Source organism: Porites lutea, chromosome 2 (genome assembly GCF_958299795.1).
Source record: "Porites lutea chromosome 2, jaPorLute2.1, whole genome shotgun sequence".
NCBI lineage: Eukaryota > Metazoa > Cnidaria > Anthozoa > Scleractinia > Poritidae > Porites > Porites lutea.
Window position 1 is genome coordinate 22,737,897 of NC_133202.1, and position 14,045 is coordinate 22,751,941.

The following is a 14,045-nucleotide window of genomic DNA, read 5'->3' on the forward strand; positions in this document are numbered from 1 at the left end:
AACAAAGCAACCAAAACAAAGGACAATAAAATGTTACTTGTCAAGCCTTTTGCGGAGCTTAAACACGTTAATGCAAATTCAGTGTAAATTACTAAAACAACGTCAAAACGAATATTTGAAAGTTAGATATGAAACTCGAGGCACATAAAGAATGTTCGGAAAATTTCTCCTTACAATAAGTACGAAATCGAACATTATACGAGCACATTGTCACCCTATGCAAGGGAATACAGATTCCGGAATCAGGGAAATTTTTGCTTGTGGAATCCTGAATCCTGCGCTTTGGAATCCAGAATACAGCTTAAGGAATCCCCCCTACTTTCGATTGGAAGCCGGAGTCCCAGTTCAACTGACAAAGAATTCGGAAACCAACACTTAGAATCCTGAATCTATGGCGTGGAATCCAGAATCTACGACTGTCTCATCAGTAGTATTTTCTCTCAAGTAGACCGCAAACAAGCAAGGCTTCTAACTTGTCAACCCTTAAATCGGTGACCAACATCAATTTTCTTCTAACAACGTTAATACATAATCACGTAGAAAGGTTATGAGAATCAATATAATGATCATGAAAGAGAAAACACTTTGACGCTTTGTTCTGAGGATCTGATTTCTTAGTTACGTAATTTCATATTATAATTTTAGTTCCTTGTTCCTGTGATGTTTGAAAGTGGTAGGGTTGGCTAGCAGGAAAAAAAAAGACAACAGACTTTACTGTCGTTCACTTTGATAGCTGCACAAGTACTCAGACACTCGATAAATTTTAATCCATTTTCAAACAGTAATTAATTTCCACAATTCACAGTTTATTCAGCTTTAATAACACATTCTTTATAGCGTAAGTTGCAGCACTTAACAAGCTTTTAACTGAACCAATCTCACCTTCCAGCTTTCGTTACCCTTCTCCAGTGTAATTATATTTATATTGCTATTTTCTTGATAGCACCTCTAACTAGAGATTCTAACTAGAAGGCGACTAATTTTTAATGGGGTGCCTGAGGTTTGTCCACTTCTTCAACAATGATCCTGCTGACCTGAACTTTTTTAGGAAAAGGGAGCTGGTTTTTGCTCCCTTTATCACAATCACGAACATGAAACTCAACTTTCACTTTACCATTGGCGATACTACCACAGTAACCCTCTATGTTAGCAGGTCGAATGCTCAGTTCCTTAGGAGTATGATCCAAGGCACCATCAATTGCAGCTGGGTCTTTGCACTCCACACCATTGAAAGTAAAGAAAAATCTTTTGCAGGAATGGGTGCAGCCAATATTCCCTACGTACACAACCCGAAGGAAGGAATCCTTTTTTTCTTTCACGAAGTCGCAGACCTAATGGCATAATGGAAATTAAGAAGGAATTAGTCCTTACTTTCTATCACTATTTCTATCTAAAGGAAAAATGACTAATTTTGCTAAAAATGGCCGTTCAAGAGGATCTTCAGCATTTTAGTCGGAGTACCAATGGCGCTTTCCATTTGTCAGAACCGGACCAGTCATTTTGACAATGAAATCGGCTTTTTCCCAAAAAACAACCTCCTTCCTGAACTATTTAGGATTTGACTAATCTGGCTGGATATTTTTAATTAATAGTGAAATTCTCATTACATCGAAAAGGGTCTTTGTTCAGACAAATGGAAAGCGCCCTTGGTTACTGTATAAGTTCAACCAATTTTTATTTTTGGACCGAGATGAGCAAAATTTCATGAAAAGCAGATCACTCATTGAAATGAGCATAAGAATGGCTAAACATGAGTTTTGCAAGAAAGAAGGCATATTTTCTGACTAATCTCACGTAATTAAACAACTTTTTTGTTTTTCACATACGCAAAAGCCAAAACTTGGATTTTTTTGCGAATGTCTTTCGATCTTTCTCCTCACTCTCTTATTTTCCTTTGCCTTTCTTCTTTATCAGCGGTTTTGTTTCCTTCTTTATCGTCTTTCTTTTGCATGGAATTGTGGCTGGCTAACTTTTCAAGAAAGGGACAAATTTAATTTTCAAAGAGTTGTATGTAAACAGCGAAATTGGCAGTGGATTTTCCCCAAAATGTTACCTCCTTTTGTGATTGTGACTCTGTCAGGATTGGTCAGAATCTAAAACGAGGTATCACTGCAGGCCCGTAACCAGGATTTTATGTGGGGGGGGGGGGGGGGGGGTGCTAACCAGGCCAAAGTGGACCAAACTACGGAAATGTATTTTTTATTGTCTGATGCGTTTATTTAGGAAAGTAGCAATACATGAGAAATCGTGACGGCAAAGTACACAGTAGGCACTGAATATTACATTTGTCGAATACAGCTATTTGAATTAAGTTATAAAGGAGTAATTTTGCGATGTAAAATGATAATAAAAAAACTGCGGAACTAATCCCTCAGAATAGTCCCGAGCTCCAGCCTCCGTGGGTGTTTGGTGGCAAACAGATTTACCGCCTCCTCCAAAACAATTTTAACTTGAGAAACGTAACATGTATTTTCCCTCTTTGTGTCTCGAAAACCTTTATTTTGATGGTTTGGGATGCCTGTGGATTGCTGCTTTAGATTAACCCTCCCAGTCCCTCTCCGAATTGTTACTCTGTGTTCCCTCACTGGCTTTTTATTAAGCGAGTTTGTTTCATATCGAGGAATAGCGACTAAATCTCAGAGCATAATAATGGGATCAAGACTGGTGGACATTGCGTAAATAAGTATGATTTCCATTCTATATCTCGCTGTAAAAGTGTAGTTAACTGAGGTAGATCTGAAGTCGTTGTTTCAGCTGGGCTGTCATCGCAGACTGCACTGTCATTGTCAGCTTCTGATGGCTCTTGACGGGGTACTTTACTGACCCATGTATCGAGAGATTGGCAAGATTTAGCTGCCGCCTTCCTCTTTCTATTTTCCTGTTCTCTTCTACCCATAACGTATTACAAAAAAAACTAATTTTGCATCTTCGGGCGTTCATGCGCTCGTACAAATAGAGAATAATACGCGACGCGTTAGCAGATGTGTCTGACAAAAATCGTGAGACCGTTCCCTTGTCATTGGCTCGCTCGTCGTAAACTCCCGTGCAAAGCGTGCGCACGTTAATTTAGAACAGCGATGTATAAGTGCTATATAAATTCCATTATTATTACTATTATTATTATTATTAGATAAGCTCGGACATCTGTGCGCTCATTGAAATGTTCTGAATGGCTCGGCCTACTAGAATGCAGCTGGTTTTATTTTCCCAGTGAATACACTACTGCTTTTTCCATTCTTTGATTTTGTCTAAATATCACTGTTCAGTTTGAAACTTCAATTTAACCGACTGCACTTCTTAACTTGGATATTGAGTATCAAAATGCGGACCTTTCGGGCCTGTGGGGGGGGGGGGGGGGGTGCGAACGCACCCCGTGCACCCCCCCCCCCCCCCCTGGTCACGGGCCCGCGCTGGAAAGATCTATCTTTGCTGACGTTGTTGCGTACCAATTTATTAACTTAAAATGAAAGCTTAATTGGGCCAGGAAGGAAGATATGCATCGTTCCACATGGAACGAAAACGACCAAAGCAGTCATCGAACTGACTCCGTGAACGAATTTCGTGTTGGACATTTTTTCGCTCTGTGACACTCAGTAGAAGCCGATAGACGCCCCATGGTATCAGGGTTTTTTTAGCTTTAAAACTTTCTAATTATCGTCCTTTTTATTATCCCAAAGGCAGGAAAACTAGCTGATGTTTGCGTATTCCAGCCACCCTCTACAAGAGATAGGTCCTCATCAAACCAATAAAATATATTCTCTATTACAGTATAGGGCTTATCCGGGGATAATGAAACATAGAACACAACACAGTTAAGAACCCCAACTAGTAGCAGGCGATCGAACCTGTTCGCTATTCCACTAGCGTGGCCTAGGACTCGAACTCTGGACTACAGTAAACAAATCTAGCTAGCGGTCAGAGCGGGACTTGAACTTAAGGCTTCCGGATTACAAGACTAGCACTCTACCCGCCGGTCATCCTTCCTCTAAAATACTGCTTCTTGCAAAAAAAGAGTTACTGTTGCTCTTACTTTAATTGTTCCAACGTCTTTTTTAACGCACTGCTTCCATCGTCGTTTATTTCCTGAAGATCCAGGGATGCCAGGAGGACCCCGTGGACCAGGGAAACCACGAGGACCGGGATGTCCTTTATGTCCTGGCGGTCCACGGTGGCCAGGGGGACCACGATGACAAAACCACCGTCTCTGTGTAAAATATAATGTTAAATATGATGAGAAATTTGGAGATATTTCCAACAGATCTTAATTATGTTAATTCATTATTCATTCAAAATAACTCACCGTCTCTGATTGGCTTTAGTTTAAATTTGACTTTTAATTGGTGCAACGAACAGGTCACGTTTTATAAAAAAAAAGCCTAATCATGTTACCGTTTCTGATGAAATAAGTTAAATTTGCACTGCACTATACACTGAAGAGCTGAAAAATCAGTAATCATCACTTTTGAAGACTGCAAAATGAATTTTCCAATCGACCCCGACAACTCCAGCCTTTTCTTACTCGAAATAATTTTCGTTTCCCTTCAGAGTTCGAGTTACAGGGCTTCGTCTGTATAACAACGGCTGGTAACAATGTAAGTCAGGTGACGAAGGATTGGCTGGAGGATTGCTGTAGTGTTGACCACTGACCAGTGTTAGTTTTATTGCTTTTACAAAAAGAGGAGCTAATGGGATGCATGATACACGAGTGGACGTACAACCACCAGATTTCGAGTTATCGGGGTGATTTTCAGTGACTTTTTGATCTAGGGAAAGGACATTTAGTTCAGTCGAGTTAGCGGGGAATTCGAGTTATCCGAGTTCGAGTTAACCGAGTAAAAATGATTAAAAAATGGGGTGTAATCCAAGGGAAATTAGACTTACTTCAAGTTAGCGGAGAACTCGAGTTATCCGAGTAGTCCAAATTGTCGGGGTTCTATTGTATATGGTGATATTAAAAGCATTTGATTTATTACAGAGCCGTGATATTTAATTTCTGATTGACAGTAACCGGCAGTATGATGAGTGAAAAGTTAAGACTACTTTGAGGCGTTATTGTTCACTTCTATACGGCGTTTGCAAAGTTAACAATTGACTTCTTTTCGTCATTTCCGGGGCTATCACAGGACTTGAAGTCTTGTTTGGAATATAAACCTCAAGCATTCTCCGCGCTTCCTCGTTAATTACATTTTTAAAATTTGAAGTGACCGTCGTATAAACTTTGTACTATCTTAAAAGCTCGTCACACTTGATTTTGCCCTTTGTTGGTGCCTTCATGCATTTAACGTCAGATGTAGTTAAGAAGTTAAGTGACTGCCTACTTTTCTAATACCTTTTTTTGCTTGCAATGTTTCTTACTATCAAGGATATTACTTCCATCCAACGCTTTCACTAACGCCTTTTAAGGGACCCTCTACTTAAGAAAGGAAAAATAATATTTTATATTTTTACCTCGGCTCTTTCCGCGTTGCCTAAGCTAATGACGGCCAAAAGTAGCAGTGGAAGGAATACAAAAGACTGCTCCATGTTGCTTTCGTACCAGTAAGGTCAGTGTCAAACACCAAGATCTGATAAAAGAAAGTCGTACTGGAATAAGCAATACATAATCGGGATCGACTTTAATTTTTCCAATTTTAAATACTTAAAAGTACTTTTTCCGTTCTGAACATGTTTACTGTACTACCCGGACTTATAGTAACATATCATACCGGACCGGCCCTTGTAAAAAGGTCCGGTAAAAAAGAGAGGATGTGGGAAGCGAATTCCTCTTCGTTTCAAGGACCTAAGGCCTAGTTTCTTTTTTACCCTTTTAGGGTCCTCTTGTGAAAAGACGACCCTTTTCTAACTTAAGCTAATTCATGTCAAATCATTTGTCAAATCCAGGTACCAAATAAGGCCAATATTTGTCCGAAAAAGCTGCCCCCAAGGATTTTCAGCTAGCAGGAATTCAGTGTTACAAAATGCGAAAGACGGTGGTCGCATAGGGAGGTTCGAATGTATAATAATAATACAAGAGGAAAGGGATGTGTTGTCCACTTACCAAGAACTGGATGCTGACGGAACGAAAAGAAAGGGACTGCTAATAAGCAAATTCCGAGGAAAATGGAAAGCAATGAGACTAAGGTATGGGGATATATTGAATAAGCTCCTAATGTCATTGGTTAGCGATGACTTAATTGAATCCGAATCTCATTCCGGTTACCAAATTTCTGTTCGTTCAATGAAAAGTTAATAATCATAAGTTGATAAGTTCTTGTGTTAGGCAATGCATGTGAATACCTAACCGAAATATAAAACACGAAGTTCATCCATAATTAACGGTATATAAAACTCCACTATGGTGCCATTATGTTAGCTTTTAGTTTAATTATATTTCATGACATCAGGAGTGATCATATTCCCAACAGCAAATAGTTTTCACTAGGTATGGTGTTTGTTTTGGTACGACTGATTTATCCAAAATAAAGCATCAAAATTTAGCTTCCCAACTAAACGAACTTTGATGTTTTACTATTTTGACAATAGATATCTGGGTAAAATATCGAACTTATGCTTATAAGAAGGAATTCTTTTATAGTGTTTACGTTGTGGCAACCTTTTAAACTACTATTTCCTCTGATATATACCGAGACTGAATTTTTTTCAGCGGAGCTGATTTTGAACTCATCGTCAAGGTAATTAGCAACTAGGGTACTAAAACTGATTTTAATTTTACCCTAGTGATGTTTTTTCAAGAAGGAAGGGGTGTCTCATCTTAAAGGAAACGATAAGTCCTCAGCTCGTCGATTTGAGTTTAAAATCAAAATTCTTCGTAGGAGAGAGGTCGAATCGATAGATTGAAGATAGACTGCACGGCCGTGGCATGCAAACGTTACGAAGTTTCTCCAGCCTCCCTCCCTTTAAACGAGTTCAAATCCCAGCGTCGACGCCATATGTGGGTTAAGTATGTTGTTGGTTCTCTTCCTTGCTCCGAGAGGTTTTTCCTCCGGGTATTCCAGTTTTCTCCTTTCCTCGAAACCAAGACTTTCGAATTCCAATTCGATCTGGAACGTACGGATTGTTTAAAAGAGTTCTTGAGAACTATTTTGGGTTAACAAATTGCAAATTACAGTAAAAATTTAAGTGGATTTTGGGGAATTCTTGCGTTTTATTTTTGAGTTAACTTTGGTCGTAACTAAGTGATACCCGATAGTTACAACTCAGGCGAGAAATGAAACCACAAAGTACCTGCAAAATCTACGAAGCGGGCCGAAAATGGTGGTATTTGAGATTTTCTGTCTGAGAAATGATCGCAGGTGATCTCTTAACAAAGTTTATCAGGTCCACTTTTGTTATATTAGCCCTGACTGACACTCACCGGATAAGAATTTTGAACTTGATACAGCTTATTTATAATCATATGAAGTCACAACTAAACAATCGCTCACCCATAGGAAACGAACCTCCTTTTCAATATTAGGTTATGTTTTGTTCTTCCTTCGTTCCATTGTGTTTGAAGTTTTCAACCTTTGCGGCTTTAAGCACTTTCATCTCTAACAACTGAAGCTCATCTCGCTGCTAGGCTTCGTCAGTGCCCAGTTGTTGGTAAGTAACTTTGATTTCGTCAAATTTATAGTTTCATTTCACCCTCTTAGCTGCTTGGACTAAAGTGCTTGGTTTGGACGACCATTTTTGTGAAAATTGCTCTTTTGTGCTTGTTTAGTTCTCTCTCTTTTACGAGGGTCCTCTATACTCCGGCTTTTGTGAAGGTGATTGAGGCTGTGGTTTAAGTTTTTACTTACTCGTGATGGCTCATGTCCCAAGAAAATTTTTACGTGAACGTTCACATAAAAGGAGTTTTGGAATTACGCTTAACGCACGTGATCGAAGATTTGATTTTAACGTGATTCAAGAAATACGCCGTTTTGTGTGAACTGATTTTTTTGTAATTTAGCTCGGCAAATTTTTACATTCTGCAATTATGGCTAATATTGAATACTCTAAGTTACTATTAATTTTCTTTCGTAATCTCTCTTTACTTGATTTCCGTTGCATAAGCAACGTTTTAGGTCGTGGTAGTGTAGCAACAGGGGAAAGATGTAGCGATGTGTTTGAAGGATTAGGATTCCAAATCTGTGTTTAGTTTAAACGTCTGCAAATCCAAATACCCTAAATTTAATCAATCCGGGCACATTTAAGAAGCTGAAGCAGGATCGGATGCAAAACTTTTTAAATCCCGATTCAGTTACATTACACTTATGATGGTTTTTGTTTAATTAACAAATGAATGCATTTTTCTTTCGGCAGCACCAAACATGGAAGTGTATTTTCCATTTATCGCACTCCTTCTTGTGGTTACAATCTGTAAAGGCAACAGTCCGGAAAAGGTACGAGAAAAACAGTCTTTAACTTGAGAGATAACTGAAAAATCAAGAAAAGTCATAGATTGGAAAATTGTCTCACGGAAGAGTATTGATCTTTCATGCGAATACTTTAGAAAGAATTCAATTCAACTTAATTCATTCGATCGCCATATAATGTCATAAATAGACAATTCCCACACCGATAACTTTTATTTTGTCATAAGAGATCTCAGAACATTTCTCTAAATATTTCCCTGGCGAACCCCCTCCAGTAATCTCCCATAAAGGGTACCGAAATAGGTGTCCGCGTAAGGATCGACCACTCACTTCGTTGCTCATTTGCTCTCTCGCCAAAGAAACCAATAGATTCGCCTCTTCTGAGATGAAATTGTATGTCAGATTCTCAAAGTTCCTATTTTGCCGTCTGAACTTTTTTTATTATTATCGTTTTCCGAAATTAAGATCTCCAAAAAGGCTCATTTCGCATTAAAAAATTAAGGAAATGTTTATGGAAACCCGCAACGCCTTTTAGGTGACTTGATTAATAAGGAACAGTGTCCATTTCTCAATAGCGACGACCAACAGGACTGAGTTTATGACTGGGCTTAATATAGGCAGCTCCGGGATGGGTAGCGGGTCCAGAAAATATCCATTCCCCCCATGGAGGGCTCCTTTGCTTTAGACCCCCAAGGCCCTTGGAATATCTGTTCCGGGGGGTGCTTGTCAGCCTCCTTCTATCCCCTGGAATTCCCATTATTTTCCAACTGACTTCGTTAGGTAGCCCCTGGAAAGAATACATGTTTGTCCGTCATCAATGCTGTTGCACTATAGATAAAGAGAGAAGAATCCTTTTATTCATGTCAACAGATTGTCTAATAATCTCAATTTTCCCTTGTAAAAAAATAATCAGTCACTTCCTTTCAGTTAAAGAGATGTTAGAAGAGGGCTTAGAAAGTTTTCACTTCACGAATGAAAAAAGTAATTGATCGTAACACAGCAAAAGCTCGATATTTATTCATGAGCCGATGACAACTATCTATTGCGTAGGCGGTGAAAAAAGCATTTCTCCGACCGTTAATAAAAGATCATCGATGAAAACAAGAATTCTTGTTCTAAGAGACCTCTAACAGTAAAATAGCTGATAGCTTGCTCAACAGAGCACCGGTTTATTTATTTACTAATATCATTGGTGACGAATTACTCCTAATTTTGGCACGAAATTTCAGCGTTAATTTATAATTTCACATGTGAAATTACAAAATTACCGTGGCAACTTTCCGTACGTCTCAGTGTCAAGATGGCGACGAAGTTTTAAAATGCCGTGAATGAAGATGTCAAGGCACAAAAAGACGCTTTAGAAAACCTGAACACACGAAAGAGCACGTCAAGAAGGATTCTAACAGGTATTTTGTCGAACATTTTTGAAAAAAATTCTGAACTCAAGCCAAATTTAAGGTCTAAACATTTGAGAGAATAGAGTTCTCGATAGATACGATCCAGGATAAACATGTCAAAAATTCACGATTGCTAACGTAATTCGCCACCCATGATATTAAAAGCTAATGGAGGGAAATTTTTAGGATTTGGACAAAACGCAAGTGAAGTTATTTCCTAATTTCACGAGTATACCATTTGATTACACATACTTATTTAATAATCGTGCCAATCTTACTCGGTCCCGAGAAAGACCTCGAGAAGCCACCCCCACCCACTCGGAAATTGCCCCCTTTATAGTATGATCTGCTTTAGCCTTAAGAATCTTGTCAAATACACAGTTTTGAAGGTTACAGGTGAATAGATACGAGGTAAATTCTGCTTCTGTTCCAGTTTACGATCCATAGTCGCTCCGCGTTATAGTGTGTGTATGTATTTACATTTGGGCATGAAACTGAGTAAAGGTGAAACCATGGAGAGTTGTAAGTAATGTTTTATACATCTTCTTTCCATAAGAACAGTTTCGTTGATGTTTTTCGGTCAAACAAGTCAAAACGGATATATTTCGAATTGTGGATGTGATATTTGACAAGTTGGCAAATGCGGATTAAAACTGTAGAAATACTGTCGAAGACATCCAAAAAAATTTTTTTTGATGGTTCCGCAGTTCAAAATAAATATGAGTCATTTCATATATTTCCATTCATGTCATTTCCACCAACGGGTATGTTACGATTTCTCAATGGCCTGCTCTCCATATGGCTTGATTGGATAGAGCGTTGTGTCCTGCCATCTCACACATCAGTGTTCGATTCCCAGTCAGGCCTGAAATTTTTCAGGTTCTTTTTTAACCGCTTAGGTTGTTTATTCAACTGTGAAAATCATTCCCACTTACATATGTGACCCTCCACAGGATTTTAATGCTAAAGGTGAAAGCACGCGCACGACACGCTTTCACTTTAAAACAAAATAATTTATTTTAACACGCTTTAGCACGCTTGCAAAAATCTTGCCTCATTAGCAATTTCTTTTGTCTCAGAGGACACGCTTGAGACAATTAAGCGTGAGCAAGTCGAACAAAAGAGCGTGTTAAAGTTTTCAAACAAAAGCTCCGTGCGAAATAGCACAACACGCTTTCAGTGTGCGCAAAAGCACGCAAGGCTTGTTATCTATAAACTAAAAAATTTCCTTTACAAAAAAGAACCATAAATGATTATGAACGGCGCCCTTTTTTGGTAACTATCGACCAAGGAAAAGGTCTACCTCTGCGATCGCAGCGATAGTATCTGATTGAAAAAACGTTGTCGCTTGAAAAGTATATATACACAGTGAACGGTGGGACCTACTGGATTTATGGCTAGGACTTTATTAGCATTGCAAAATCAAAGTTCTTTCCAGAAATGTTTACAGATCAAACTGAGTCTTCCCATATTTCCATTACTGTTTGAATTTTGACACATTTTGTGACACAGCTTCTTTAATACCAAAGAACTGTGTTTTCTTTCACGTTATAGTAACGTTGTTTTGTGGACAGAATTTGAACGGAATCGAAATTTTGATCCCGATCAAGTAAGTCGTTCTTTAAGCGGACGGCTCTTTTATAACATGGCCATATCAAGTACTGTACGATGACATTTTTTTAATTCACTATTCTAAATAGATAAATAAATATTTTACTGTTCTTTCCAATACCAGTAAGATTTCGATTTTGTTCGCTTGATTATGGTAACCCATTTCATACATTATTTTATTTTATTTTTTTTGGTTTTAATAATGATAGTAATGGGGAAGGGCATCATTTTCCTATATTGTTTTCCTTTTATTAATTTTTTTTTTCATTTAGTTTAAATCTTGAGATGATTGTTCCTGACTGATTTTTCTGATGTTTACTCACATTTGTTTTTCATTTTTTTCGTTCACAAAAGCGTTTCCTTCGAGGGCCAAAAGGTCATCGAGGACCACCTGGACACAAAGGACCACCAGGCCACCGTGGTCCCCCAGGTCCGGTTGGTAGCCCTGGAATCCCTGGCACTCCCGGTGATTCCCAACTACAGATATATAAGCAATGCGCTTATAAAACATCAAGAACGATAGCATTCGATGGTCCCATCCATGTAAGAATAACTTTAAGATTTTGACACCGGAGTATCAATGAATAAATAGCTTTACTTATTTAATGATAGAACAAGAATGTGAATGCTAATGAATAATGTTCTGAGGTCGATGAAAAAAATCTTGAAGGTATTTTCAAAATGTTAAGATTTCTTAGTAAGTAAGGACGTAACTCTATGCGGAAACTTAACATAAATGAGCTGCGGATTAGGTGTTATGGATGGACAAGAACTTTTGATAAAGCTCTTAGCAGCTGTATTAGTTGGATTGCAGACAACTGCCTTGATTCTCCCCATTTGACTTGAAGAACCTTTTGCAATTTGACAATTTAATAAATGGTACAAAAACACCACGCTGGAGGGCAAATAGCGCAGCGGGACCCATAAAAGAAAAGGAAATACCTTTTTCAGAATGCAATCTGTTTGGTTCTCATGTTCCATCCTTTCCAACGAAGTGTTTTTCTGCCATGAATCTGTTTTGTAACAATCTCATCGTTTTGCTTTCCACTGAAGGCAAAATCATTTCGAAATACTGCACCATATCAAAAATTCTGAGGAGGGGTTCAATCAGCTCACCCGCCCTCCTTGTACCACGGTGAGGGTATGAATTTGCGTGTACGTCCGAGGGTTAAATGCTGTAAGTGCACCTTCGTTTAAAAATGAATAAATCACTAAACCATAAAGTTTTCTTGTCTTTTTCACAGCCATAAAATTCGCTAGTTAACTTTTTAGGTCCTTTCACAGACCGCAATGACTGATTTCCTTTCTTACAAGTATATATATATATCACTTTAACCAGTGAATTCCCTACCCTTTCATGTACCTGAGGCCTAAAAAGGTACCCCTTTATCCCGCGGAACCTCCCTGATTAGGCCATTATGGACTGTCCGCCGCATGCATTTTTTAAATACGTGTGATTAATTTGTCGTGGTATTTTTTAAACAGGAATGCAACTTTGTCAAAGCTAAAAAAGACACCTTCCTACGCGCTGCGTACATTGGGAACATTGGTTTCACGGCAGGCTGTTTGCCTTGTTGCAAGAGATGGTTCTTCACCTTCAACGGTAAAGAGTGCCAGACCCCATCTGCAATTGAGGGTGTTTTATCCCATGAAAAAGGGTTGAAATGGTTCAACGAACCCCAGCCAGTCAAGATAGAGGGCTATTGTGGTGGTATTCCTGAGGGTAAAGTACAAGTTCAGTTTAACGTTGGCGACTGTCTGGGGAGTCATCCGCCATGCAGCACTGTTTCTCATGGTGGGATTCAGGCCACAAAGATTATCATAGAGGAAGTAGAGCCACCAGTTGCTTAATAAGGATATCTTTCAGCTTTGCTTATAAGGGTAGTCTGCTTCACATCCGTTCTTTGCGTCGTCACGCAATGCTCCTCGGGGAGGAGTGCTGCGTGACGATACAAAGAAAGGCTGTGTAGCGGGCTATTTGTGAGGGTAGATATTGGGTTTGATTTTAGCTTCTCCAGATTGTAGCAAGACGTTCTCTGTTTAGAAGTTAATACATGCGAAATGGCAGTCTCCTTCGCAGCCTCTTCCACCCGAGTCACGGGAAGCTTGCGTGTCTGCGAAGGAGACTAGCCAAAAGGGCTATTTAATAAAGATCGAGGAAAATAATATTCTTGGTGTCTTGGTTACTCTGTTTCACATCTGACAAAGATAGCCGGTCAGCTTATTAAATTTACAATTAATAGCTAAGTTTTACAGGCGTCAAGAATGCGATTCGGTTTCGGAGAGCAAAGTATAAATACAGTGAAATCCCGCCTTACGGCCACCACGGTAATACGGCCACGTAGTTTAGTTGTTACGGCCACTCTTTTTTCGCTCGGCGAAACGGACACACATGTTCTTATATAAAAAAACACCTTGATGGTGCGGTCACCCGTTAAAACGGCCAACGGCCATGTTAGTTTTAAAATCCCAGACAATAGCATCTTTTAGAATTTCACCCCGTATAATAGGGCCACTCGAAAGTTAGACAACTAAAATCCTTGTGACATGTCAATTTCGTTGACCAAGTAAGCTGAGCCTGTCCCTGTACTGTTTTTTACCACAGCACACTTAAAATGTATTCGTCGGGGTTTTCAAATAGCCGATTTTCAAAAGTCTTTTGTGTACTGAAGGGAAGTTTTGGGTAGTTTTTACAATTACT

General features: G+C 39.0%; 2 protein-coding genes across 2 annotated transcripts; one reads left to right on the forward strand and one right to left on the reverse strand.

Moving 5' to 3' along the window:
• Positions 1-814: 814 nt before the first annotated feature.
• LOC140926751 (collagen triple helix repeat-containing protein 1-like) lies at positions 815-6,196 on the reverse strand. The gene is made up of 4 exons (XM_073376452.1): positions 6,038-6,196; positions 5,449-5,564; positions 4,031-4,204; positions 815-1,331 (listed from the first exon to the last, which is right to left on the reverse strand). Exons 2-4 carry the CDS (start codon positions 5,521-5,523, stop codon positions 984-986), a joined length of 597 nt encoding a protein of 198 aa, XP_073232553.1. The 5' UTR covers positions 5,524-5,564; positions 6,038-6,196; the 3' UTR covers positions 815-983.
• Positions 6,197-7,402: 1,206 nt separating this feature from the next.
• On the forward strand, positions 7,403-13,510 carry LOC140928041 (collagen triple helix repeat-containing protein 1-like). Its single transcript, XM_073377761.1, has 4 exons — positions 7,403-7,581; positions 8,284-8,363; positions 11,699-11,887; positions 12,830-13,510. The coding sequence occupies exons 2-4, from the start codon at positions 8,292-8,294 to the stop codon at positions 13,193-13,195; spliced, it is 627 nt and encodes a 208-aa protein (XP_073233862.1). The 5' UTR covers positions 7,403-7,581; positions 8,284-8,291; the 3' UTR covers positions 13,196-13,510.
• The last annotated feature ends 535 nt before the right edge of the window (positions 13,511-14,045 follow it).